A 27297-nucleotide genomic window follows, 5' to 3' on the forward strand; every position below is an offset into this window, starting at 1 on the left:
GGGGGCGGGGCGTGCGGGAGCGCGGGAGGGGCCGTGCCGCGAGCTGTCTCCCGTGCGGCTCCAGTGCGCGCGTGTAGCACCATGGGATTCAGCTCACGGCAGGTCCCACTAACAGCCAACTCATCTACTAATACCACCGTAACAAGCCATCGACAACGTAACAACGCCCTCATTTTAACAGTGTCTGCACTACTGACAGAGTTCTGTCTTCTTGTTGTCCATCTTAAAATATCTTCTCACTACCGTATCACAATCATTGATGTTATTCTCACATTTTCTATGTTGTATCAAGTTGTAGTAATATTTGTAACATATCAATGTTTTGAGATGCGATATTTAGAGGATATTTAAATTTAATTTGTATGTTAAATAATTTTTTATGAATTCACAATTCACTTGGTTATTGAGGTTAACGCTGCCAAATGTTGCTTCTTGTGATGTAATATAATGCTTTGCCTATGAAGTCGCTTCTGTTCTGAGCGCGTCTGTTATGTATAGATAGTCAAATTTACGACAGAAAGTTGTAAATAGCTCATGTTTCTAAATTGTGTATGTATTTGATGTTTAACTTTTAATTATAATTTATAGTTAGGATATTTATTTGTGCCATGTTCCAAAAAAATTGTTTGTAATTTTTGTATAACTTGTCTTATTGTTGTTAAATTGTGCTACCGTAGGTTTATTTTAATATGACCAAATATTAAATTTAATATGATTTTTTTTAAAAATATAGACAATTTTAGAAAATAATTTATAAATTTTAACGAAAAAGGTTGCTGTCAATTCTTCTGTATGTTTTGTTTTCAGATATGTTGTCTTTTTTAATAGTACAAGTACAAAGTGAAAATAAAATAGTGAAATGTTAACCACTTGGTTTTCAGAGCCCCTGGAACCGTTCCTGGCGCTGGAGCCGCCGATGTCGGGCACAGACTACGGCTTCTGCCTCGACCACGGCGAGGGGCTCTCGGACCTGTTCGACTTCGAGTTTTAGTTGGATACTCATGGAACGATTTCGAGTTCCGTACTCAGAACTGTTCGACTTTGAGTTTCTAGTTGGGAACTCTTGTGTCGTCGGTAGTATGGTGCTGTGTGGACTGCTTATTTGAAGGCGGGACCTAATAGAAGTATGGAAAAGGTACGGCGTTTGAAATGCGCAACCGATGTCGGGTCGGAAGGAAATCATTTGAATTATCTCTCATCTTTGTCCACCTTTCATTTGTCCGATTCAGAAATGTTCTAATTTAATTTGATGTCTGGTTTTTAACGTAAATATTTAAGGCGATTTTGAAAGTTATCATTGCGTATTAATATCGTAACCGCGAAATGTAACAAATGTGACATCGCTTTTTTTTCTCTATTTTAAAACTATTTTATTTCGATCCTAATTTGTTGTCTTGTATTATTAGTACTAAACTAAATTATTCACAGTACAATAACATAAGTTTGAGTAGCCAGATAGCTTGTTTACCTTCGTATAGAATTCAAATGTGTACATTTTTTGAATGTAAAAGGCGCAAGATCTGACGCGTGATTTAGTAACTATGTAAATTGTGGCAACCTACATTATTAATGTTTCGATACTACAAAAACTTGTTTATTGACCAGTTTTGTTGGTATTTGTACACAATCTGATAAACGCAGGAGAGGTAGTCATACGTGATGTGCTATTCCTAGAACATCTTTTATATTCTTAATAACGTTTATTTAAAACTAGCTGTGTCCGTGACTTCGTCCGCGTGAAATACTATCTTTGGGTAGCATTTTAATTATTTAGCCTATCTATTTTACTAACAGTTAAAATTCATCAGGACAAAACATATTAAACTCACAAAACAATCACATAAACTTCACATATTCTAATACAAACTTTCATCCCGTATTTCATATTTGCCACCCTTGAGGGTAAAATTTTTGTAAACATTGAATGTCATATTTATTTACATCATATTCACGGCCTAAAAAATTCAAGCTTCTATCTGTAGAAATGATGACAACCTCCATACAAATTTCCAACGCCCCCTTACAACCCCCCCTTACAACCCTGTTTTTGCGTTAACAAGCAATATATATCCTTTCCCAGGCTCTACACTATCTGTGTACCAAATTTCATTTAAATTGGTTCACTTTCGCATTTATAATGTTAGTAAGGAAATAAGGATTAGTAAGAATAAATACCTATGAATAACTTGAGGTATATGAAAACAACGAAGTGACTTAGGAGATTATACAGCCTTCAGATGTAGTCTAAACATCTACGAAAATGCTCGTCGGTTACATTTATTTTTTTTAATTTAATTTCAGTTTCGTATCGATCTTGATTGTGCTCTAGCTCCTGAGTAGTTGAGTCTACTCATTTTTTAAGTCATATATTTCTATAGCCGTAAAATCCATGCAGATAATAATTTGTTTGCATAAAAACAAATGTCAGATTGTAGTTCGACCACATTTGTACTTTTTCGAACATAAAAATACATAAATTTTAAACTTTCTAGACTTTTCGATTATGATATATAAAAAGGAGAACAGATAGCAATTATCAATAGAGAAAAATAATACGTTTTGTATATTTATATGGAGAAATACAATATTAGAGTTTTATACGATTTTGTATATTCAATGGGAAATATGTATTTTTTACGAATTATTAGTAAATATGCGTAAGAATTGTATTGTTTTTTGTATAAAGGATACATTAAACATTGGTCATAAAATGCACCTCACATTTAAATTCAAATTTGTTAAAGTACTGATGATTTATTTCTTCTGTTTCTCAAAAATTTTGCTCTTAAAAAAAGTTCTAGAAGAAATATTTTTAATTTTCTTATAACTAATTTTGTATATCTTTCTCTATTTTATTTGCTAACGACTAGAAAATGAGTTCTATCAAATAGTTTTCTTAGACATTGTTTTAGTTCAAACGATAAATTAGGATTGTAAATATATAGTTTTGTGCTAACTACCATCTAGATTCCAAAAGCAAGGCTTTTGGTATATGTTTTCTTTGTACTGCCTCTTATTATTCCTACTTGATATTTTCGATAAATTCACGAAATCTGGAACAAGGGGTTTGCTCAGGAAAATTTATAATGTATATAAAATGTATAATTTTGTAAGAAAACATGATTCCTATGTAAGTAGTTAAAAAAACAGATTTCAACATTTTCGAAATTTTGGCGCATTTCGAAAGAACTAATAAGTTCACATATATTTTTTCACGAATAGCTGACAGAAATTGACATAGCTATGAAAGATACTTTAAACTATTACTAAAAACACCAACAAACTACTAAAAATAGTAGCAGAAGATATAAATTTGTTGTGTATTAAAAAATGCAATGATGAAATGTTGAACTGTGTGTGGCAATAAATGTAGATTGGCTAAATCTGTTCCTGTCGGGCGCAGTGTGCGGCGGCGTGAGGTGAGCCGCGACCATTGTAGATAGTCCGCTCAAAGTCCGGGCGCGGCCACCATTGTACATACTACGAAGTAATGAACGGTGATATCTTAGCGGCCTTCGATTTTACTTGTAAAGTCTAGCTCATAGTGCTCCACAGTTTTCTGTTGACTCCATAGAATTTCTACCCTACCTTACGTACCTTAAATCTTGTATACCGTTCAGAAAGTAACGAGAAGCACCTCAGATAAGTACATGGTACACATTTCTTTATTTCAATGGCCCAGATTAAATACCAAGCGCATTGTGGCTTCGTTGTTATTTCGTTTTATTAGAGTTTTAGATCTAAATATGTGGGTTTTAAGACTAATAAATGCCTTACAGTTCGTTGCAAAAATGACTTCATATGAAGATATACCTTTTCCTTCCAATGCAGCCTCTTTTTGAGACTAAATAATTGTATTTGTTTAGATTTCTACAACGTGGCCACATTATGCTTGTCTTTAAATTAAATCGTTTGCCAAATATCATCGAACGATTAATCGATCGATACTGTTCGGGATTATCGAGATTTTAAGGTACACTACCACAAGTAAACTATTATTGGATTTTTTAATTAAAAATGTTAGGGTGATTGTATTTTGAATAAACTTAATTTGTTATTTGCTAGTGACTGGTTGATGTCGGTTGTGGTATCGATGTTGTGATGTTTGATCGATCGCGACTTTGATGTGTGATTGTTAAACTTGATCCCTAATTTGGTGTTAACTTAGGCTTTTATTAGTTCGTTTTGACATTGTAAATAGCATGTAGCGAGGCGGGGATTCGGAATGCAAGGATGCGGCGCTCCAGCGGCCTCTATTTTTACAATATTTCCGTAGATAACGTGTTGAAGTACAAAGTGCAAAGAGAAACCGTCTTGCAGTGTGTCCGTGCCGTAATGTAAGTACATTACCGCGAGGCCCCGCGCGCCGCAGCCTCGCCCCCGCACGCCCCATCTCTCACATTGTACAGCACAAATTTCATTGTAAAAAGAACATTATAAATAAGAGCATATCAAAATAAATTTATTGATAGTGTTAATTTAAATGCACGTGGGAGCAGTTTGAGATACGGGTCAGGCGCGGGTGTGTTTAGGTGGAACCGGTAACAACATAAATAATTTGTACATCTTTTTAAACATTGGACTAATTTTACTATTTCTTTGTATTTACTTGGGTTACGCGCAATCTTAGTGTTTAATCGACTCACGAACATGTTCTGTTTGTACTATTGTAATGATAAAAAATCCCGTCAGACGCTCTGCAACTATTAAAATCATTGAGTATTTTTATCAACTTTGCATTAATGCTAAAAGTATTTCCTATGAAATGAAGTTTTGATACAATGAATTTTATGAGAAATTTTACTTGAATATCAGAAGAGTTATTTTGAGCTTCTCAATTTTATGTTATTTTGATTTTGTTTTTGTGTAATGCAAACGGTAGGTAGTAAAATTTTGTTTGAGTTTAGCTCTTGTTGGGAACTTGTTTTTGTGGAGTTAGATGATTTCTATCTTTTTTTTTTGGTTTCCTCTCCAAATAAAAGTGTTACGGCTACAACGTTGTTTCGTCATCTTGTAATGTTTTCTATATTGATGTATGTATTATTATTTTGCGCATACGCTCTTCAAGTGATTAATTTTAAATTGTATTGTTTAATAACACTATGTCTGGGGCCAAACGTACGAGAGAAGGGAGTACAAATTAAAGAAAAAATTCTCGTAATTTAGTTTTAGGATATTTATTGTATTACGATCAGATGCAATTTGTATTTTACTTTATATTCTTTTCTTTCCGGATTTTTTTTCGTCATATTGTAATTACTTGCGACTCCTCATACTTTTGGTACATTATCTAGCCAATGTATATAAACCTTTGAAATTATTTGCAACTTTTTTGTATCTGTAATTGAATATAAGATGTAAGCGTCCAGAGTAGTCATATTACAATCTATTTTATCTTGTTTTAACTCTCGACTCAAATTACGTATTCAGAAACATAGTTCAAAGTAAAATCTTAAAATTGTTAAGTAAATTATAAAGATATCGCCGTTTACGTCGGAATTTAGGTTATTGAAAACTATTACGCTTATTTATATGACTACTATGGGCTCTTATAATACCAAACGGTAAGACTAAATAGAGCCGACATATATTGACACAGAAGCTGCGAGCTCGACTTATTACAATACTTGACTGCTCTTTTTTACTAATGACAAATATACATGTAAATCGGATCCTAAAGCGAATACTATGTAAAATGTTAAGACAAAGCCTCATATTGTTACGCTTATTCATAGCATGTAATTTTAATACCACAGTTCACTTCAACAAACAGTCCTTTGCTGAGGTTACTCCATTCACAAAAGCGTGAGTTGCAAGCGATATTAATGTGTTATTGCAGTGATTTTATCGTTTTTGAGTGATTTCAGCAAGACTTTTCGGTATGAATTTAACACCTTATGAGTTTGAAGTGAGCTGCCAGAGCCGAGTAATGGTATAAATAAAATTTACAACGATTTTAGTCGGTGCAGTGACGTGCGTCGCCCCGACGGTCCACAGGGTCCTAATATAGTGCACGTTAATTCAGACAATATGTCCTAGTTGGTCGACTCGACGTGTTGTGTCGTGCGCGGGTTTAATGCTGTTTGCTTCAGTACAAACTTTGACTCGTTGTTTCGCCTCGCTTGAAGTCTGACGTGGGATATCTTCAATCGTAAATTATTACATCAATTCATTATTCATGTACATGTACTTATTTTCAATTCAATTCGCTTACAAACGTTGTACATAAATTTTTGTTTCGGTTTGAAAATAAAATGCAGACTAATTGGATACGTAATTGAGAAATTTATGAGATGCTGTTTTTTTATATAATAAGTTTTCTGGTTTATTTTAATGTGAATATAAAGTGAAGGTGCAATGTTATGATATAATGTATTTATGGCGTGAGTGATGCTCTGTGGAGGATGTTGCGCCAGTTGTTGTTGGCGCGGGAACTGTTTGGTTAGTATTGATTTGTGTTGGAAGACTGAGGTTGATTATTCCACATTCGATGAACGTGCGAGTTATTTGTTGATTGAATTTAAATATAAAGTCATATATATAGTTAGGTTATATTTTTTAATAAATATAATATTGAGATATGTAATTTATTATTGTCTTTTATTTCCTTACATTTGTAGTTGCGGCTACGACTTCTTAATTTTTCAATGGATGAGCTAAAATATGGAGATATGTGAACAGTCCTGGGAAATTAAAACAAATAGTGCTTATAAAATATCTGGGACTAGTTTATTACTTCAATTGTAAACATTAAGTGCATTTTGTATGTAAAGTTTTATAAAAACAACAAAATTAACTTTAAATTAAATAACAATACACGCTAAATTAATATGGGGATGTTTATGCTATAAACATAGACTGCAGTGGTGTCAAACCGCTGACATTTAGATTAGTGCAAACTTTGGTTAACGGTCTGATGTCTCTTGTTTCCCCAATGTTCTGAAGTTGACTCACACCATTATAGCCGATCTAACTTAATATAATAATCAATCTTATAACTACTATACAAAAGTACAAAACAAACCAAAACGTGTATCAATTTTGTATAAAGGCGTCAATAGGAAAGTCTCTGAAAGATTTGCTCCATATGTCTGTGAAGGCGGTGCTCACGAGGTCGTTGATCAGCGGCCTGATCACCGCGAAGCCTGGCTTCCAGGTCAGATTTATCATGCGGTCAAGCATTTGTTCTGAAATTACACAGCATAATGTGTGTTATTATGCGTAATTACACATTGACAAATGTAATCACTAATTATCGAAGATATAGATTATTAAATGCTGAAGGAAAGGGTGGCCATCCCTTGAGACATAATTTCTGTTAGATAATATAGAAGGGAGCTCCAATAACTTTACGAAGGAACGCCACTTACAATATTTGAAACTAGAAAGACGGGTAAATTTACCAAGAATGCTTCTGCCGCGCAGTAGATTGCCGACGTGTATATCCATGTCGCCGATGTGGTCGACCTCAACGTGCACGTCGACGCCGCTGCCGTCCCGTTTGATGCGCGTCGTCTGTGAGTAGTCGCGCAGCGTGAGGTTCCATCGCCCAGACCGCATCACTCCCAATCCGAAGGCATCGCCCTACGAAAAATAATATAATAATATACCATGTTTTGAGAAATAAAAGACGAATAATATTTTATATAATATATTTAACTATGTTACATTTTATTGATGCATTTCGTCAAGTTGCTTTTAGCTTTGGCGCTAAATGATTTTTTTTAATATTTAAAGTAAAATATATGCTTAGTCGAGAATTATGTTTAATTTCATACAGATGTTTACCTTGACACTGTTTCTGGTGGTCGTAACAGTAAGAGTATGGATTCGACTTTCAACAGGTGGTAGTTGCAACACATACATCAGATTTTTCGAAGTTTCGTATTATATAGATTGTGCAACTTTCTTCAGATAAGCATTATATTGGAATATTTAGTTTAAGATCTAATCTAATTTAACAATGAGAAGCTATCTGTCAAGGGATTGCTGGATTTTTATTTCGTAAATTAGATTTTCAAGTTTCGCGGAATACAGTGTTATTTTCGACTTGTATTTATCTAATGCAACCATAATTTAACATTAACTTACTTGAAATTCGTAGTCTCCAACCAACCATTTCTCAGGAAAATATTGAGAGTAGATGATACGATCATTCACCCAATCTGTTCTGAAAAAAAATACAGTTATACAGTTCCTTTATATGATAACAAAGTCAATTGAAATAAGTGACCACGGCTGATTTAGTAAGTATTATATACTGCGCGATAACCAGATATATAAAGTGACAAGGATATTAACTGAATGACACTATATATTATATAAAATGAGACTAATCTCACTTATACTGTAAAGATAGATAAGTGATTCTATACTGATGGATTTTCATTTATAAAGAAATACTAACTTGTATTTAGTGACTGTAGACTGGGACCATCCTCTCTCGTAGACGTTGCGCAGCGTGAGCTTGTACCCGAGGCCGCCGACGGAGCGCGTCTGGCGCACTTCCTCGGCAAAATGAGGGTCGAATGGTGCCACGCCCAGAGCTGGTATTCCTGAAATTATCAAGTTTCCAGTTGACAACGTGCACTTATTGAAAAATAGTATTCGAATCATGGCTCATAATTTTCTATTTTGATATATGGCCAATGTCTCATGCAGATACAGATGGTAACGACTTCAGCTTAACTAGCACACAGGGCAAGATTTCTACGGTGCCCTCTTTCTTTTTTTATGCATTTAGGGGTAGGGGTAGTTCATTTATAGTAGGGTTATTTGAGACTGTAATTTGCAGATATGTCGAGTTTCATTCTGTTCAGCAATATGGGCAGGTGTCCAATCGCGCCATAGCCTAACGCCGGCCCTGCCTACAGGCAAACCAATCATCTTTTTTATTCATAGTATATCTTACCTCTTTTGAAGTACGGCTTTAGTTTGTTAAATGCCCTTTTTATGCATTGATCGAAATCGGGAGCTGATTTATGGCACGGCGAAAATATTCGTTCTGAAAAACAAATTTGAGTAATGAAATGCCTGATTTTTGTAATTTGTTCATTTAATTTCTTAGCAGACAATCAATAAAAATGTAGTTATGTTTGTTACGGCAATATACAATGGGCAAAAACATACATAAAACGACTTAATGCTTGAAAACACAGCGAAAATAAAATCTGTCGTTTACGGCTATTTATGTCATAAACACAAACTTAAAACTAAACTTATTTTAAAATAATATGTATGAAATCTTTAATGGCTTTTGTAATAATTGGTTATCTACAATTCATATTGATGTGATGGTGTAAGAAAATTATTGCCATGAGTTGATCAACTTTACCATTGCTTAACATGGTAGTGTTTCGACATAGTTAATAACAATATGATATATAATATATATTGATTGGTATATGATACTATCAAATGTTCTCTTTTAATTTATTTGGATGTGTCTTCACCTTTTCTATACTTTAAGTACATTATGTATGCTTTCATGTTCTTATGTTGAGGTATAGTGTAGCTAAAAACATATGTTATGTTTCTTTTCTCCTGTAATTTATTTATAGCCAACATTCTCTTAGCTACTTTGTAGAAATTTTTTTTTTTAAATTTATACACATATATATATTTCGTCCACATGATGTATGAAACCTAATTTTTAAAACGTCATCAATGTGTGCAAAACCGCGTTTGGTCCCGATATTCTTCTGAAAGGCTCGACCGATTTTGACGGGACTTGAACAGGAAAGAAAGCGGATGCATGGGGGCGTATTATAGGGGTTTTCTATATTCTGCGTTGACGAAGTCGATGTCCGCTAGTTTTTAAATAAATTCGATGAATGCTTAAAATTAAAATCACAAGGTTTTTTTTAGCAATATCTAATGAGGTGCTTGATTAAGTCTTATTTGAAATAAAATAAATAAAATTAATAAAATAATATTACATCATAAATCTTCTAAACAAAGTGTAGTTTTCCATTACAAGTACTTCGTGCTCAATTCCCAGCAAGATTGTGTTTATTTTATTTTTCCTTGTTTTTATAAATGATATATGTTACCAGTACTTTAACTTCGTGACGTGTTCTTGTGGTATATGTAAATTAATAATCTCGGTTTAATTCGTAAAAGATTTCGTTATATATACCGAACAATCAAGATATTACTTAACAGTGGTAGACGCCAGCAACTAAAATATATGTTGCACGAAAAGGCCGGCTTGTCCGGTGCAATGCCATGACCACACAGAAGACAGGCGTCAAGTGGAAGTAATCCCGCGTTTCGTCCGATGAGTGTTCGTTCTGGTGGCCTAATTTTAGTCCTCTTTTCCTACGCGCCCTTTTTTACAAGGAAAGTATGGAAAGGGGACGTGGATTTGATGCATAGAAAGGGGAATATCCTTTTTTTGCGTGTCTCCTCCATGACTAAAAGTATGCAACACATCTGCTATTTCGGCAAATTAAGGGGGCCGTTTGCTCGTTTCCCAGCTTTTGATATAGAACATGATATCCCAATAATGTAATGAAAAATATGCAAATATCTTTAATTAAAAGTTTTCAATAAGTAGTTTTTAAGGAACTTCACATTTGTCATCGCTCGCAGGCCATTAACAAAAAATGGGTCACGATATATATTTCAAGTACGACTTAGAACGCTCGGGTCAATGTTATAATTATAACAATACGAATATAGCTTTATGAATGCTGCGCTTTGCATAGAGATTGTTAATTAATGTTCGTTACCAAAATGTAGTTAAGTAACTATGATTAAGTAACCGCTACAAATGTTCACATAAGTTAAAGGCTAAATGGTGTAATAAAGTCAAGAGTTTAAAGTCTGCTGCAGTGACATTTTCTTTAGTCATTTTTTTCAATTACAATGTAACACTGAGCTTGCGTTTTCACTAGTGAAACATATATGTATAATAAGATATCGTTAAGTATGTTTTATATCATGTCTTATATGTCTGAATATGTTTTTGTTGTTTGTATAATTCGATGATCATGTCATCAATTTATAAATCAACATTGTGTCTGTTGACATTTAAAATTAACAATGATTTGTTAATCTCACAAGTAGTTGATAATTTAAATATTCCTAGATCGTTTAAAACCATAGGAACTGCAATATAATTACATGCATTTACTAGTTAATATATCAGTAAAATCTTACGTATATCCTCCATTTCTCCCGCTGTCCTTGTCCTTTGTATATTGCTTAAAATTATAACACAAACACATATCAAAATTTTAGGTAAGTGCATGATTCTATTTTAATACGTTCTTTATATTTATTCTTAACAATCTGTATTTGTGTCAAATGTAAATTTTAACCAAAGACTAACAAAAGTTAAAAGAAAGTAAAAAAAAATACTAGCAACTTTATGTAATTTTGAGTAAAAAGTTCGTTTTAGAAAAATAAAGTAACGAATGTGAACGCTGTTGAATAGACACTTCGTTCTGAGATCGTTTTGTTAGTCAACATTGCGGGCATGCGAAACTTCCCCTACCATGGATTTGCGAAGTCATTGCGACAGACCGACTGCCTTACCAAATCTCTTGACACCGACATTTAATTCGAGTTTATTGTTGGGTTTGTAGAATTTCATAATGAAATGTGTATATCGAATTGGGATGACTTGATAGTTTGCAAATATTCAGTGTTAAAAAATAATAATACATTGTTTCTCTCAGTGGCTTAATATAATACTATTTCAGGGTTTGATGTCAAGTGAGTTCGTGTCTTCTTTTTCGCATTTCTAAGTATGGAAAATGAGGAGCAACGTGTTTTAAATTTGTTTTAATTATGTGATTAATGTTATTTAAATATTAACTTTAAATTAGTATTCAAAGAAGTTCAAAGAAGAAATTAGTCTATCTTATTAATTTGTAATTATTTTAGGATAACTAAATTAAGCAAAGTTAATTAGATTTATGATAATACATACAATAATTTTTGAATACTTTAAATATAGATTTAAAAAGTAATTATATGGTACATCACTTATAATTGCAAATGACTTTAAATACTTTATTTATTTTATTTGTTATTAGCTGTCGCCTGCGGCTTCGTCCGAGCGGAATAAAATAAAACTTAATTAGTAGCCTATATGTTCTTCCAGACTATTTTCTACATCTATGCGAAATTTCTGCTACATTCGTTCAGCCGTTTCGGAGATACCTTCAAACATACATCCATTCATCCAAGAAGTAAGTAAGAAGTAAGATTGTAGTGTACGTTTAATTTCATTTACTAAAACGCATTTATACTACACGTGTTGGTCTTGCTAATAATTTCATAACCGTGTTTAATACATAAATAAGTGCAAGAAGAGTGTGTTACAGCTACTGGTGACATAACGCTTCATAACCAACATGCATCGGGAACAAGTTTACTGCACGTAACGTAACTGATTCGCACTGTATACATCATACCGACGTCCTTGTTTTTTTCGAAGAGAATAAGTAAGATGACAATATGACAATTGTTATATGAATGTTTCAGCAAAGGAAACTCACAGTAACATAATAAAAATAATGAAGTACTTTGTCAATTGTCGACTTTTGTGAACTTTTTTTCGGAGCTCAATAACAACTAAGTTCTATAAAGGCCAGTATCTTATTATTGTTTGGGTTCAAAAACTTAAGGTGATTTTATTTTTTAAGTTAAATATATTGTTTGTTTTATTTTCAAACAGATGATTCGAGAAGCTAATACAAAACGTATGCTCTTTTGAAATTCAATGTCATTAAAAATATAAATGGAGTTTGGTAAGCTTTGCAATTGTGCGTGTGAACTTTTACATGAGATTTTTATTTTCGAGTAAGTACCATACCTTCCAGTTGCACAATGATGACCTATGAAAATAAATACGAATCGTAGGAGCTACATAGATAATATATGGAAGTTATTCTATTCTCCGATAAATAAAATTTGTACCTGAGATAAACTTGTGAGTGTAGGCAGGTAATTACTGTGCTCGCTACATGGTTTTGACATTACTTACCCTTAATATAAATATTCGATCAATTTCGTTGATCTTACGTGTCTCCGTCCATTGCCACATTTGCGTTATTTGCGCCTGAAAAGTCTCAATAGCAATATAATTTAATGAAAAGAAAACTTTCCATACGGGGCTACGTCATATCTAAAAGGATACACTGCTAGTGTTTTTTTTTTAGGAAACTGGAGGAATAGTGATATTGATATTTAATTATAACAGGAGAAAGGCCTTTGAAGATTTTGTGATTGATAAAATTGACGACTTTGTTCGAATCGGGCAGTACCATCTGATTATGTAAGTGAATAGTTACTATCGATTATTATTACAAAAGAAGTAGTCAGTCAAAAACCTTAGTGATAAAGTAATTAAGACGAAGACTAGGGTTATGTTTTTTATAACAGCTAACTGTGTAATTTACTCATAATTTTTGGGGCAATGGTTTTTGCCTAATAAGTGGTAAATAAATAAAAAATGCACTTTAAAATTAAGGATTTATTGATGTTATATTGTCGACAATTAATCGATACATATAAATCGCCTAAAATCAAACTTATGTACCTAATCGAGTTTGTAAAAATAAATTACTTACAAGTTACCACAACTTGTCTACGTTAAGAAATAAGCTTATATTGAAATATATTTAATTTTTAAATATATTTGTACACTGGGTCAAAGCAAAATAATTATCTATACTAATATTGTAAAGAGGAAAGATATGTTTGCATTGTATAGGCTCCGAAACTACTCAACCGATTTGTAAAATTCTTTCTCTGTTGGAAAGCTACACTACACTATCCCTGGGTCATATAGACTTTATTTACTACTAGATTTTTTTATTCATGTCTTTGTTATTATTCTCTATGTAATGGAATATACAAATAATTCATTCCAATAGTGTTTAGATTTAGTCTTTGACCCAGTCGTCGTAGGGGATCTGATCGAGGATGCGTTCGAGGAAGTGCGACATCTTGGCCGCCAGGTCGCGCCTCAGCTCCGGCTTCATCTCCTTGAGTAGCTCTTGTGCGTTTGTGTTGATGAACAGATTTAATGCTGCTTCTGTTGATTTTAAAAATCAAATGTTTTATTTATTGTCTAACACAAATAAAATAAAAAATAACTGATATTTTTTTGCAGTTTGCAGGAAAAAATTAAACACAAGCAGGGATAAGCATTTGTAATATAGAGCTTTACATTATAAAAGCTTATTTTACGTCCTAAAGTATATGCTAGTTCAAAGTCTTACGTAGCACTGCGTTACTGTTCTGCAAGTTTTCGACGCCCATCTGTATGTCCCTGACGGAGAAGTCCAACTTGAGTTGCTGCAGCTTAAGGTAAGTGCGCTTGTTTCTTGTGTATGGCGTTCCGCGGAAGTACACTTTCGCCTTCACACCGTCTGGAAAGGAAAATTTAACATTTTCTTTAACATTTATGTATTTGCCTTTTTAATCTTCTCTTCTTTATGGTTACTATCTAGTTAGGATGTAAAGCAACCAGTGTTGCATTAAACTTTAATAAATTGTTGGAATTAGCGCCATCTATTATACAGTAAACTAAAGTAATTGAAAAATAACTTTCCTTTTTCCACAATTTTTTAACATTGGGTACGATTGTAAGCCTATCGTCATATAACATAATAAAAATAATAAGATGATAATAATATCGTAGGTTTAAAGTAAAAAGGAAGTTTTGAAATTCATTATTTTTTACCTGCAATATTTAATTAACGCACACACAATGTCATCGGTACTGAGAATTATCACCAGTTTAAAGTTTCCTTGCAAAATATTTATTTTGATGACACCTCGGTCATTTCCAAACGCACGTCGATGACTGTCAATACACTATGTTTATATTTCTTGTTAAAATAATCTTTAAACGCTTTTTTAATATAAAAACAACTTCCTAAGTCTTAGTCGTACAAATGTTAAAACAGATTAAGTTTGAACAAACAGATTATTTCTACACTCATAAGTAAGGTTGGCGACATGCAGGTGGCAAGTGGCAACAGGCAATTTTAAGGTTATAAAACGTTGTGCGCCGACCTGACTGACCTGAGTATAATATGGACACGGGATATTATGAATATTTCATTGTAATAAATACGATAAAAAATTGTACAAATGATTCGGTAATGAAAACTCAAGTCAACGAGTTCATTTTAGTATAGCTGTTAGTTACCCTTTTTACGTACCGTATTCACCCCAGTAGTCACCCCCTCCTGATGCACGCACCAGCAACAAAACTCCTGAGGAGCGATAGCGAGCGCGCGCGCTGATGTGAGGTCCGTACAGTGTCAGCTGGAACTGATGTGTGTCCAGGTCCGATCTATGACAATGGTATATATTTAAATGTAAGGTAAAAATAGAAGTCACTTATAGCTAAGGGCAGGCTCCAAGTCTATCGGTGGAGGCATAATATATGACTGGCCACAAATACAAAATTGTCTGATGTATTAACATCGAAGAAACACTAGTATTGTTCTGTGAGTTTACCCTTCCGGCACTAAAGAGTACTGCTACCGTATAATCACGAATAAATCGAATACAAGTCATAAACCATAGTTATCTAAAAAGTAATAAGTGAAAACCACATGAAAATGCCTAATCAACATAAGATGATATTGGATGTTGTACAGTAAATCTCAAAACATATAATACATGCTTGTGGGCACCGAAGTCTACATAAATGTGTGATGACTTTCATTTTATGATATCGCCAAAATGTACCTACTCGTGACACCATAAACCTAGGCTAGGTAAATAATTTAATGCTTAGTTAAAGACGTATAACGTGGAGTATAAATAATTTATTATGTGTTTATCCTATTCATGTGTTTTCTATGTACATTGTAAATATGATATGTCTGCCAATAATTATGAGTTATATCTTTGTCCGTTGACATCGTCCGTGAAAGGATGATGACGATTTGTTTGGACATTCGACCCGTAAGTCGTCGGCTACGTGCCTAGAATATATTAACTTAAGAAAGAAAATCAAAGATTCCAATTGATGCAGTCATGTTTATTGTTAATATTACAAACAGCGACAGATATTTAGCGATTGCTTTGTTTAGAATTCTTTTGATTTACCGATAAATTCCTTTCCTACTTCGTGGTTATGTTCTTTGATTATAATCTACAACGTTCTGTTATGTTCTCTCTTTGTTTAAGTTAACTAATATTGTTTTGATTTCAAATATTTATCGACAGTTTACTCTTTTTTATATGTTATTATATATGGATAGAAAAACTTAACATAGTCTCAAACACAATTATAAAAAAGAGTAATATGCAATAAATAGAAGAAAATTAACACAAATAATATTGCATACAATAGTTACAATGTGCATGCAACTTAGATGTTTTCCAGAAAGTCGATAGCTAGAAGATAATAGTGAATCGTTGCATTGTTACACAATTCGCATACCACGCGTTACATAGAAACTATTTGATAGTAACAATAGTGTTGTGATAAGAGTCAACACAAGCAGTAAACAAACGTGCTTTCAGAATTTCAAAGTTACTGATACAATGAGAAAAATAATTTAAAACACAAGTTATTATGTTTAACACAGATTCTGCAGTGTAAACGCTTAGTATGTATATATGTGTATAAGCAGTGCTTTTGTTTTTAAGGATTATGGAGGATTGTTACCTGACGTTGGTTATGGTCATGTTGTTAACGCCGCTGGCGTGGATGTCTTTAAATGTTGCGCGGTAGCCGTCCGGCCCGCCGCCCAGCGCGATAGACAGCTCGTCGATAACAATGCTGTCCGACTGTCAATAAACCATCATTATTATCTTGTAAATCCTATTCCAATCTTCAATGAATTTAAAAGAACCTTTTGCAGTTATTCACTGTTATTTTTCTTAAAAATGTGTAAAATTGTTTATAGTATGTAGAAAGTAGAGCTAATCTTCTTTTTATTTTTCGAATTCTTCATTACTGAAGGGCTAATATACAGTAATTAATAATTTTTTATTTTTATGTGTTGAAAATAATTCTAATAATTTGTTTGAAGAAGAAAAGAGTTAAAGGAGATAGATAGGGATATGTTTGCCATAACGTTGGCTACTTTTTCTGGCAATAACATTGCAGGGTACATTCCAGTCGACTTGTGGTTGTAGCATGGACGATGTTATTGTTATATTTGTGATGTACCTCTTCAATTCCAAGTTGTGGCGCTCCGCCTTTAAGATATTCCACTAAAGAGTTGAAGCTGCGCAGGAGACATTCGTCGACTTCGGGGTCCTGCCGCGAGCAGCGTTCGCCGAACATACCTGAGACAATTCATTAGTTCATTACTTTTTAACGTAATATTAAAACATATCAAATATACATACATACATACATACATAAACATTAATATTAAAACATATCGCTATCTTTGATTTTTCAAAAAGAATGAGTGGGATGTAAATATGTAGTTATACAAGTATTTTGTCAGTGGAGACTCACAATTAGTGGAAAGCATAATAAATAGTGACAGACAGATTAAATGAATGTTTTTATTATTTTGCATTTGATAGATTGTAGTGATGCAACTCATATTAAAAAAATATGCAACTAATTGATTTGAAAGCTAAAGTTATATGTGATAATGATGATTCATACTCAAGAAATAGAAACTAACACTTTCTATAGTCATAGTGTTGATTGTTAAATCAAATACTATTTTATTATACTTGGAATATTATTGTAAACATACAATAAGACACACCGTAGGATCTCGCGGTATCAAATATTGACTAATTAAAAATTAACTTTATAACTACAAACTTTTGATACATTAATACGTATCGGCATCCCTTTCATTCTGTTTAACAAAATAGAGACCACAATATTTTCTTATTGACAACGTCATGACAATCAAAGTCTACGGTAAATAACAAGAATACTTCAATTCAAGTGTAAAAAAATAATATAGTACCAGGATAGCATAGTTTAGAAGGCATTGAAACAATAAGGAAGGTCATCGTAACACATTGATGGGATCTAATATTCGGTCAGCTGACTACTTTCATTGACATTTATCAGACATTAGTATGCGGGCAGCTTACGAGTAACGGTAGAAACGCGCTCGTCAAGCCGCATTGATTGCCGAAACAATAAAGATATATTGATAGCCTGACAATGAGTATGGGGAAGTATTGTAAATGCTTTATTGTCTGGGAATTATTTCCTGTAATAAACAATAAGTGATTAAGAATGTTAGGGACGCTAAAGTACTCTATGTTAGAGGTATTGTTATGTTTATAGTAGGCTAGCTGTCGCCTCTCTCCGTCTGCGTGGAATAGTAAAAATTTAATTAGTAATCTCTGTTTTCTTTTCAGCCTATGTTCTACATAATTGTCAAATTTAGTCAAGATCCTTTTAGCTGTTCCGGAGACACCTTCTAACAAACATCAATCCATCCAAATAATGGAATTTCTAATATTTGTACAATGTTTTTAAGTTTGATAAATTTCAGTCAAATTATTTAGGAACTAAACATTTTTATTGACACTAATTTATAATTACTTTACTTTTATAGGCAGATTATATCTGAACTCTTGAAACTTGTTTTTTTTTTTAATTATTTTTCCCGTTAAACACAACACAGCACGTTTTATAATAAAAAGTATAAAGGTCATTGACCGGCGTGCAGGAGCCTCGTCCGCGAAACTCCGAGCCATCAGATACCGTTCACCGCTAACGAAGGAGCCACGGTCAATACAAGCGGGTACAAAAAGCTTTGCAATTATCTGTAATTAAGTGAATTAACTACCCGTATAAAAGATTATTTGAATGCAATCAAGCATTTAGGAAAGATAAGCTAATATATGCGCGATCATAAGATGATATAACCGATTCGAATCACAAAAAATGTTTTTCAAATATTATTAGTGACCTCCTTAGAAGAACTAACCTAAAAATGTTAAGATATGCGCATTCCGGAAATAACAATCACTTAAGAAAGTATTTTGCATATCTTTATTGCCTATATTTAAAACAAATACTTTGGAAATAAACAGTTGTACAAATTGTGTGCGCCTAATAAGCTCAGATCCTAAATGGAAGAGAATATGGCTTACTTTAAATTAACCGTTTCGTCAAAGAAGTAAATTTGCTTTCACACTTAATCTGCATTTAATTTTTCTGTGAATTTGAAAGCTTTATGTATGGGTGTTTCTTAAAAGAAATCTCCGGAACGAGTCAAAGGATCTCGATAAAATTTGGTACAGATGTGGAATATACTATGAAAGTACAAATAGGTTTCTCGTAGTTCGTCGTCTAATTTATTACAATAATTGAGTCACACAACTTCGTATATATGACGCTATCAATCCAACAATCTTCTAAAAATATATTTTCCTTGTTATTTGTGAATTTTTAGTAAGATGTTAGAGCTAAGCTGAACACGTAGCAATGACGTCATCCACGTCTTGATATCAGGAATACTATGACGTAAATTCAAATTTGTTCTTCGGTAATTGTCAGAAAGCATAAATAACAGGTAAGAGTAGACGATAATGAACAATAGTGATGCAAGTCATGTGCTGGATGGCTTACAAGAATATCTTATTTAATTCTAATACGTGATTATTTCAGTGAATGAAATTATTTGTTGCATATTTCCTTAAGCTTGTCACGATTAGAAGAAATATAAAAGTTAACACTTTAATATGTTTTGTTACTTTACAACTTGTAAAAAACGTGATCTTTTTTAAAGGATTCATAATATATTAATACATAAAGTTACTTTATATTCTTGACGTTATTATTAAAGTAAATAATTGTTCTTTTGTTTATACATTTGTAGTTTATTTGTATAGCTAATGTTGTATAGGTAAACTTTATATACAAGTACATATACTTTACACAATTATGTATATACATAGTTTCCTATTATGGTAACTATCGGATAAAGTTTATATTAGTAGTGACAAATTTTAAGGTAATAGCGTCTAGAAGACTTAAATAAGTCAATTTCAAATATAAAGGAAATAGAATATTAGTAGCTTGATAAATGAAATATCGAAATAAGAGCAAGAAATTTAACATTTAACAAAGTTAAAGTTCATTAAAAGTTGACAATAAATTGAATATATTTACTCATGTTTACTATATGGCCTAGTTTTCAATAGTAATCACTATACATAACATGTTATATAAATATTAAGTCATAGGTGTAACAAGACACAATATATATATAGGTTAAATAGGTTCTTTCTTGTGCATGTTTATTACGTACAGCTACAATATTGCAGAACTTTAACTATAGCACTAAAAACTCTATGTACATACATATGTACTTACGTACTTTTCAGTTTGTTATGTGCATTCATAAATTATATTTTAATGTACACTTATGTTGTTTTATTTAATAACTAGCTGTCACCCGCGACTCCGTCCACTCGGAGTTAAAAAAAATAGATTAATTAGAATCCTATATGAGGCAGATCATAGTTTTCAGCGACATCTGTTTATCGGTTCTGGAGATACCTTCAAACAAAATTCCATCCATCCCAACTTTCGCGTTTATAATATTAGTAAGATTGTAATTAACACTGGCTGTAAATAAATAGTAAAAACTTTTGTTGTCTGTACTCCTAATTACGTGCTCGACATTTTGCATTATTTAACGTAATCTGTATTTTCTCATTTCTACTTTTTTGCGCTTTCGCGAGTCTAAAAATTACGTAAAATTTAATTTATGGCTATATTGTTGCTTTATAACGCAATTAAATGAATTATATGAATTTGGCTAAAGATGAAATGTTTTTTTTCATTAATGTCGTATTTTTTTTTATTTTAGCATTTTAATGAACACACTTTTTAATACTTTCTTGTATTAATCGTGTCAGGAAATAAGACAAACAGATGAATTAATACCAATAGGCCATTCGTTTGTTTATAAGTGTTTTTAAATTCAATATATGTTAATAAATATTATTTTGTAGAATTAATATTTAGTTAATACTTCAATGTGCGATATTTATTCAATATGAAGGTTAATTTTTAACTAAAACGAAGGTTATATCAATAATGTATCAAGGTTGATTTTTGTCAAAATCAACATACTTTTAACTTCCGTTGACATGACATTAGTAAGCAAATATTTTACAATAATGTACTTCTTAAGGTGAAGGAAAATATTTCGAGAAAAACTACTTGTATTTTCAAGAAATTCAACGATGTGGATGAAGAAGTCAACCTCTACTTGAAATATTGGCCCGCATTTGCGAATGGAATATTTAGTTGTAGGTAATAACTTCATTCATGTTATTAATTGCTGTAATTGACGTACTGAGGACGTAAAGGCTTTTCCAGAATATCACTGTTTTTGCCCCCCCGGGGTAATAAACATACAGCTGAGCAAAGGTCCTATCTGTTCTGCATTGCAACGCTTAATTGTAATTGGTTTGATTTTTTCTTTTTTCTCCTTTTGTTTGTGTTATATATAACTATATTTGCCTTACATGTAACACGGTAGCAGATTGGAATATGCTACGTGTAAAATGTCGAATGTACTAAAAGACACTAAGGATTTTTTAAAATCTAATTTGAATGATTGTTAGAGCTTTACTATTGCTCGATCTAGACTTCGTAAGCAGTAAAAGTAAAGTTAATTAAGAAACTTCAAAAATATTATTAGTTCCTTACTCTCGATGTCGGAATGTAGGTTACGTAAATATAGAGAGTGTAAAAAATTTACTGAATGACTCGACTCATAAATGCTTTCACGCTTCGCTTTCTTTAAGGAAAAATATTGTTTTTAATAGTTTCCGACCATTACCGACAAAAAAAATACTATCACGGTTACTATGAAAATAAAAAATTAAAAAATTAAAATTCCTTAAATGTGCAACTGGTTTCTCAAAGTCAGTCAAACATTTTTTTTTTAATTTTTGTTTTTGGTTTTTCCATTTGATGTAGGCGTAATAGGTCGTTCACCGGTTAAAATTACGAAGCTCTTTTGAAGCCGCATACGGTTTTAATTGTTTTTGACAGAAACCTATTTGAAAGTTTACATAAACATTAGTATTAAACAACTTTATGTATAAAACTTTTTTCTTAGTAAGACAATGTTTTTTTTTAATTATTTAGAATGTAAATAATCGGTATATCAAATAACAATACACTAACTCCCTTTTCAACACCAATTTTTATTTTAAAGCTTATCTCAAGTAGCGAGCTGCCAGTGCGAGTTACATTGTAAATGGATCAGAAAAAAATAAAAAAATTACAACGGTACCAGCAGAATGGACGATAAAGAGATTGTTAACAGGCTATAAATTTGACACAAATATCCCTCGCACTGGTCCGTCTACTTTCTTCTATAGTCACTTACTTGTGTTCGACGTTCCCGTTGTTATCACTGCCGCAAAAACTAGTAAAGCTTGAAACCTCTTCATTTTTAAAAAATAAAACACTGGCCTTACAAAATGAAAATTAAGACCTTTTACAAAAAAAAAATTAAAAAGATAAACCAGACAGTTTTTAAGTCTGCCGCACGTGCGACGCTTACTGCCACGGCGGGAGCAATGGTGACGGTTTGCAGGCTCTGCAGACTTTCCAACGAGCGGGATGCGACAACGAAGCCTGTTTTTGATTGTTTTTATTTTATTGTAAGTAGTTATACGGCATTTTGTATTTAACATGCACTTTGTATGACAGCGATTAGTGTTGGTTGTTTGCCAAAAGTTGAATATTAAATATGTGTCCACTAACAATATTTAAAGGAAAAAATCCTAAACATAATAGTCATATTTTGAACGTTATAAGTTGTCGAATAATTAACTCCCTATCTTTTACAAAAATATCTTATCATAAATTCGTCATCTGCTTATATGTTTACATTGAAGGGATCGAAGAAGACCCAAACAGAGGGGTTACCATAAAAAATAATTATTAAATAACACAAAAGTCTATAAATTAATTACAAAACATCGAATTGAATCGCAATGTCAAGTTGCAAGGTGCAGTTACAATCGTATCCCTTCTTCGGATTCGAATCTCGACTAAACCGTTACCTACCGGTTTTTATATTGACAACCGTTTTGTACTTTTTTAATCGCTCGAGAATCACGTATATATAGTTAGGAACTGACGAAAGAAGAAGGAAAATTAAATGTTTTTGATATTTAATTATGTATTTACAATCATTTAAAACATTAATAAAATGTAATATATATTATAATAACTACAAAATAACTTCAGTGATTTTTAAACATTTATTCAAATTTGTATACTAAAAATTAAAAAAATCATCTTCATCGTACGGTTCGTCTTGAGTTTCTGCAACACGTAGCGCCGACAGCTTCAATCCTTTCTCTTGTATATCATCTATCTTAGGTAATTCTTGTTTTATCATTTCTTCCACATTGACCTTATTTAGCTCTTGTTGAAGTCTCTCTTTTAGAGGACCCTCTATCGCGTCCATTATTTGATATCTTAGCAGATTTGGAAGTACGTTTACTGCGAACTCGACGATGTAATCTAATGTACCCGCGCCGTCGAAACGAACTTGAATGTTACCTACTTCGAGATCTAAATCTCTGAATTGAGGTTGTTTCCTCGTGTCCAGTGGTTGAGCGAGTACTAATCTGCCACTTATGTATTCAACTGAGAAGGAGGCCGTACCCGCTCTTGACATCAGACCACTGATTGCTGATATCTCCCATTGCGTGACTCCTTGCAATTTCTGTGTTCCAATTTCAAAGTCAGCTATGACTGTGTTGTTCTCTAATTTTAGAGTTATGTTGCCTACACGTTGGAAAGAGGATATACCCATAATCCAAGTATGATCTAAGGTGATGGTGAACACACTGACTGTGGTATTATAATCCTTAACTTTATAAGGATCAAGATCCATTTGCCTCACCTTTTTTCGTGCGTCGGCTATTACCATATCCAATGGCGATATGGAATTAGGGAATTGCATATCGCCAGCAACTTCATCCAATTTCTCGTTGATAGCAGCGCGTGCTTTAGTGTAGGCTTCCTTAAGTACATAGGGTTTGATAGAATCAAATAGGAATGTGCCCACTGAGTTTACGATTCCTTGGAACATACTGCCAAAGAAACCCAAATTTTCGAAATTCACAGCAATGTTGCTGAATCCTAAATCTATAGTTATACTTTGGGCTTGTAGTTTTCCATCTCTCTCGACGCCCAATGTTGCTTTAGCTATTATTTTAAGACCAGAAATGTCAACAGTGAATGGTCCTTGGGCCCTGTTCAGCCACGTAGATAGAGTGTAGTTACCTCGAGCTTGTAATTTGTCTATTGCTAATGCAGCGTTAACCTGTAATTTAGAAACAGGTTTTAGAAGATTAGAATCTAGTACAGGATTTGCATTATGTAAAGATTTTATAAGTCGATTCATATCGTTTATTCAAAATTCTCAAAATCTATAAAAATTATTTCTAAAATACCAATAACTGCGGGTCACGATAATAAAAGATTACTTAAAACTTACCTCCATAGCTCCTATTTCTGCGTTTACGTATAAAATTCTGAATTTACTTATTCCATATACGGCAGTGTTTTTAAAATATAAAGTACCAAGGGACAGGGATTGCTTCATATCGGGTACTGGGTATGGGTCGGGTACTTCAGCTCCGGGAATCCCAACTGGATTGGGTTGCTTGAAATGCTCAAGTATAACCAGGATCTGATCGCTCATTTTTTTCTCTCCTTCCACCAGTTTTGAATCAGTTGTCGTGTTCTCAATATCATCTGTAAGCATAGACCAGTGTCGATAAAAAAAACACGTTATTTACATTTAAATTTATATGAATGCTGTTGTCATATTGGTTATCATGTTGGAATCATACTTTAAACATTTTATTTGCATAAACAACTCAAACAATATTTTGCATTACCGAAAACATGTTGATCAAGACAATATTTGAATTCATTTCACCATTAATCATATACCGTTTACGAAAGAAATATTATAGTTTGAAAAATATGTAGTAATGCTTGCTTTACATAGAACAGCACCGTTCAACATCAGCGCTGGTCTACAACTGGAATAATGTATCCACTAACTGGCGCCAGTGAGATAGTCCATGCTAGGCTACTATTATAATATAAGGCATAAATGTCAGATAAAAAATGATTACACATGACATAACATGGCCGTTAAATGGTTACAAAAAAATGGTATAAACGTGACAAAAGCTATCTAAAATCCTGAAGTTATTAGAAATAACAGTATATTTAAATAACATACCTTGTCCAAATACAAGAATTAATAGAACAGATAAAATCGCACAGCACTTCCACATAACGCATTCACAATTGACGTACCGCTGGAGCACAATAATATCAACTGGACTGTATTCCCGATCGTACAGGGGTCATAGTTCCCGGCTTATCTGTATACGTCACTTTTGTCAATGTACACAATCATAATGAATCAAATTTAGTTTCCGTTGAGCACTGTAGATGTAAACATATTTTTAAAATGATGGGTATTTTAATAATTACTACAAATTACTTAAGATTTTCGGCGTCATTCTGTATAATAATGATTGCTTTTATGCTTTTATTAATATTATGCTTTATGATAAATGGTTGCATTTTTTGTGCATTGAATATGAAAGAAAAACAACTGAATAAATCATTATCTTTAGGTTCATTACTTAAGTGTACTATTATACGTCATAAATATTTTTTGCCACTAATGTTTTGGTGAAGATTTAATTTGAAATTAAACGATCATGCGAAAACGTCAGTTAATAAATGTCAATATTTAAAATTTATCACAATATTGTTATTTTGCTGTCGCGTAGTTCTCGTGTTTTACTTAACATAGCCTTGAATGTTAAAAGCTACACATTTACTATGTGATGTGACCACACAAAACTATTAGCGGTTCAACGATAACATTGTATTTCGATGAAATACGTTGATAAATAAATAAATGGCATATTGTTACACTTATTTACACAGTGATGTGGGATCCTTGGCTCCTGGACTAGGGCTGAGATCTGTGTTTCAGGAACCGGTCCCTGTCCTTATCATACTCAGAGACATATATGGATACTCTTTCCGTCGGATGAATCATTATAATTAAATCTGTTGTTACTATGGATAAACCTTAAAACTTCTTCGATGTTTTTGAAAATTTCGTAATTTGGTATTAAGACAGGATTATTTTAATCTTAAACCTTGGTTTATCGCATGACAGCGACATCTGCCATTAAGAGGTTTAAAACAACACGGATTTCATATGTATCAATTTAATTGAATAGTTTTTAAGTAACACGATAGATGGCGTTTATCATGTTTGTCGTGATTATTTTTTATCTCTTCGCTGCGCTGGTTACCCCATCGACGATAATTTTTTTACTAAAAATTTGGTTCCTCTGATCGTTAACAAAGCAAATAAATTGCGTTAGCCACTTTCATTGCATGAAGCATCGATTAAAAAAATAACAAAATAGTTATTCAGTTGTTTTTGTAAATAACATAAGTTTTATCATCTTCAAAATAACAATGTAATTTTGAAGAAGGTAATAAAACTTAAATTAGGCAGTTATTCCGTTTGTTCTATATGTGTATATAAATTTAAATATTGAATTTATACCATGATAAATATTAATTTTGTATTATTACTACCTTGTACTTAATAACGGTTGGAATACAAACGCAGTTGTGACAACCCAGCTTTGCATTTGATTTATGAGCGTTATATAAATTGTTATAAATAATACTAGGAAAATGTCACCGGATACGTTATAATATTTCGTTGGTAACATCAGTTATAAATTAAAAATGATAAGTTTGATAAATTCTTTTGGTTGAATCTTTTACTTGAGTTACAAAGAATGTAACAATTAATTGTAGTAATACTAACTAGTAATAATTGAATTAAAAACTGTGTTAGATACCTTATTTTGATAAAGAATAAAACCTCATTAGTTATTTTGTATTAACCTTTGTTCCTTTGATGTTTTTATTTAGTTCTAAGTAAGTTTATGGCTTGTTTCTTACGTAAGTAATAATGTCATAATCAATGACGTCCAAATGATTGAGATTTCTGTTTGTTTTGTACTCGTATGACTTCGTTTGTTTCAAGACGTGATGTCTCTGTAAACGAAGGTTTCCACTGCAAATCATACAAACCAGATTTGGCATCTATTTCATTATCTCTAAATAAAACAGAGATGAGTGTATAAATATTAATTTAAGTTTTTGCTGTGGCAACCCACGTTTATATGTATTAAAATATGATTTATGGGTCAATAGCATTATCAAGTACATTTCCAATTAACTTCATGTACCTTTTAACTAGTTAACTCGTTGCA

At 32.5% G+C, this 27297-nt stretch overlaps 4 protein-coding genes across 5 annotated transcripts in view; 1 reads left to right on the forward strand and 3 right to left on the reverse strand.

Moving 5' to 3' along the window:
* E2f1 (E2F transcription factor 1) overlaps positions 1–6371 on the forward strand; it is a 19030-nt gene extending 12659 nt beyond the window's left edge. For both annotated transcript variants that reach the window (XM_013312856.1, XM_013312857.1), the window contains exon 10: positions 882–6371. In XM_013312856.1, the coding sequence (XP_013168310.1) occupies positions 882–991 (110 nt within the window). In that variant the 3' untranslated portion in view covers positions 992–6371. The remainder of the gene's footprint in view (positions 1–881) is intronic.
* A 339-nt stretch (positions 6372–6710) lies between these two features.
* On the reverse strand, positions 6711–11409 carry Jhbp16 (Juvenile hormone binding protein 16). Its single transcript, NM_001311888.1, is given in 6 exon segments — positions 6711–7187; positions 7404–7584; positions 8092–8170; positions 8408–8555; positions 8912–9004; positions 11164–11409. Coding segments are annotated over 6 exon segments (744 nt in total). The 5' UTR covers positions 11255–11409; the 3' UTR covers positions 6711–7035.
* A 2062-nt stretch (positions 11410–13471) lies between these two features.
* Positions 13472–22488, reverse strand: brP-1649 (juvenile hormone binding protein brP-1649). The gene is given in 6 exon segments (NM_001312162.1): positions 13472–14050; positions 14238–14387; positions 15186–15319; positions 16649–16770; positions 17156–17274; positions 22329–22488. Coding segments are annotated over 6 exon segments (741 nt in total). The 5' UTR covers positions 22393–22488; the 3' UTR covers positions 13472–13898.
* Positions 22489–23117: 629 nt separating this feature from the next.
* On the reverse strand, positions 23118–25397 carry LOC106118229 (uncharacterized). Its single transcript, XM_013312811.1, has 3 exons — positions 25218–25397; positions 24459–24718; positions 23118–24284 (listed from the first exon to the last, which is right to left on the reverse strand). Exons 1-3 carry the CDS (start codon positions 25270–25272, stop codon positions 23229–23231), a joined length of 1371 nt encoding a protein of 456 aa, XP_013168265.1. The 5' UTR covers positions 25273–25397; the 3' UTR covers positions 23118–23228.
* Positions 25398–27297: the final 1900 nt, after the last annotated feature.

This window comes from Papilio xuthus, unplaced genomic scaffold (assembly GCF_000836235.2).
Source record: "Papilio xuthus unplaced genomic scaffold, Pxut_1.1 DF827597.1, whole genome shotgun sequence".
Lineage (NCBI taxonomy): Eukaryota > Metazoa > Arthropoda > Insecta > Lepidoptera > Papilionidae > Papilio > Papilio xuthus.

Bases quoted from the DNA above. Each gene is read 5' to 3' on its own strand.
- LOC106118229 (XM_013312811.1), bottom strand. From the start codon at position 25,272: ATGTGGAAGTGCTGTGCGATTTTATCTGTTCTATTAATTCTTGTATTT. The intron at 24,719-25,217 runs GTATGTTATTTA...CTATGCTTACAG, and splicing joins AATTCTTGTATTTGGACAAG to ATGATATTGAGAACACGACA. The intron at 24,285-24,458 runs GTAAGTTTTAAG...TCTAAATTACAG, and splicing joins CAGAAATAGGAGCTATGGAG to GTTAACGCTGCATTAGCAAT.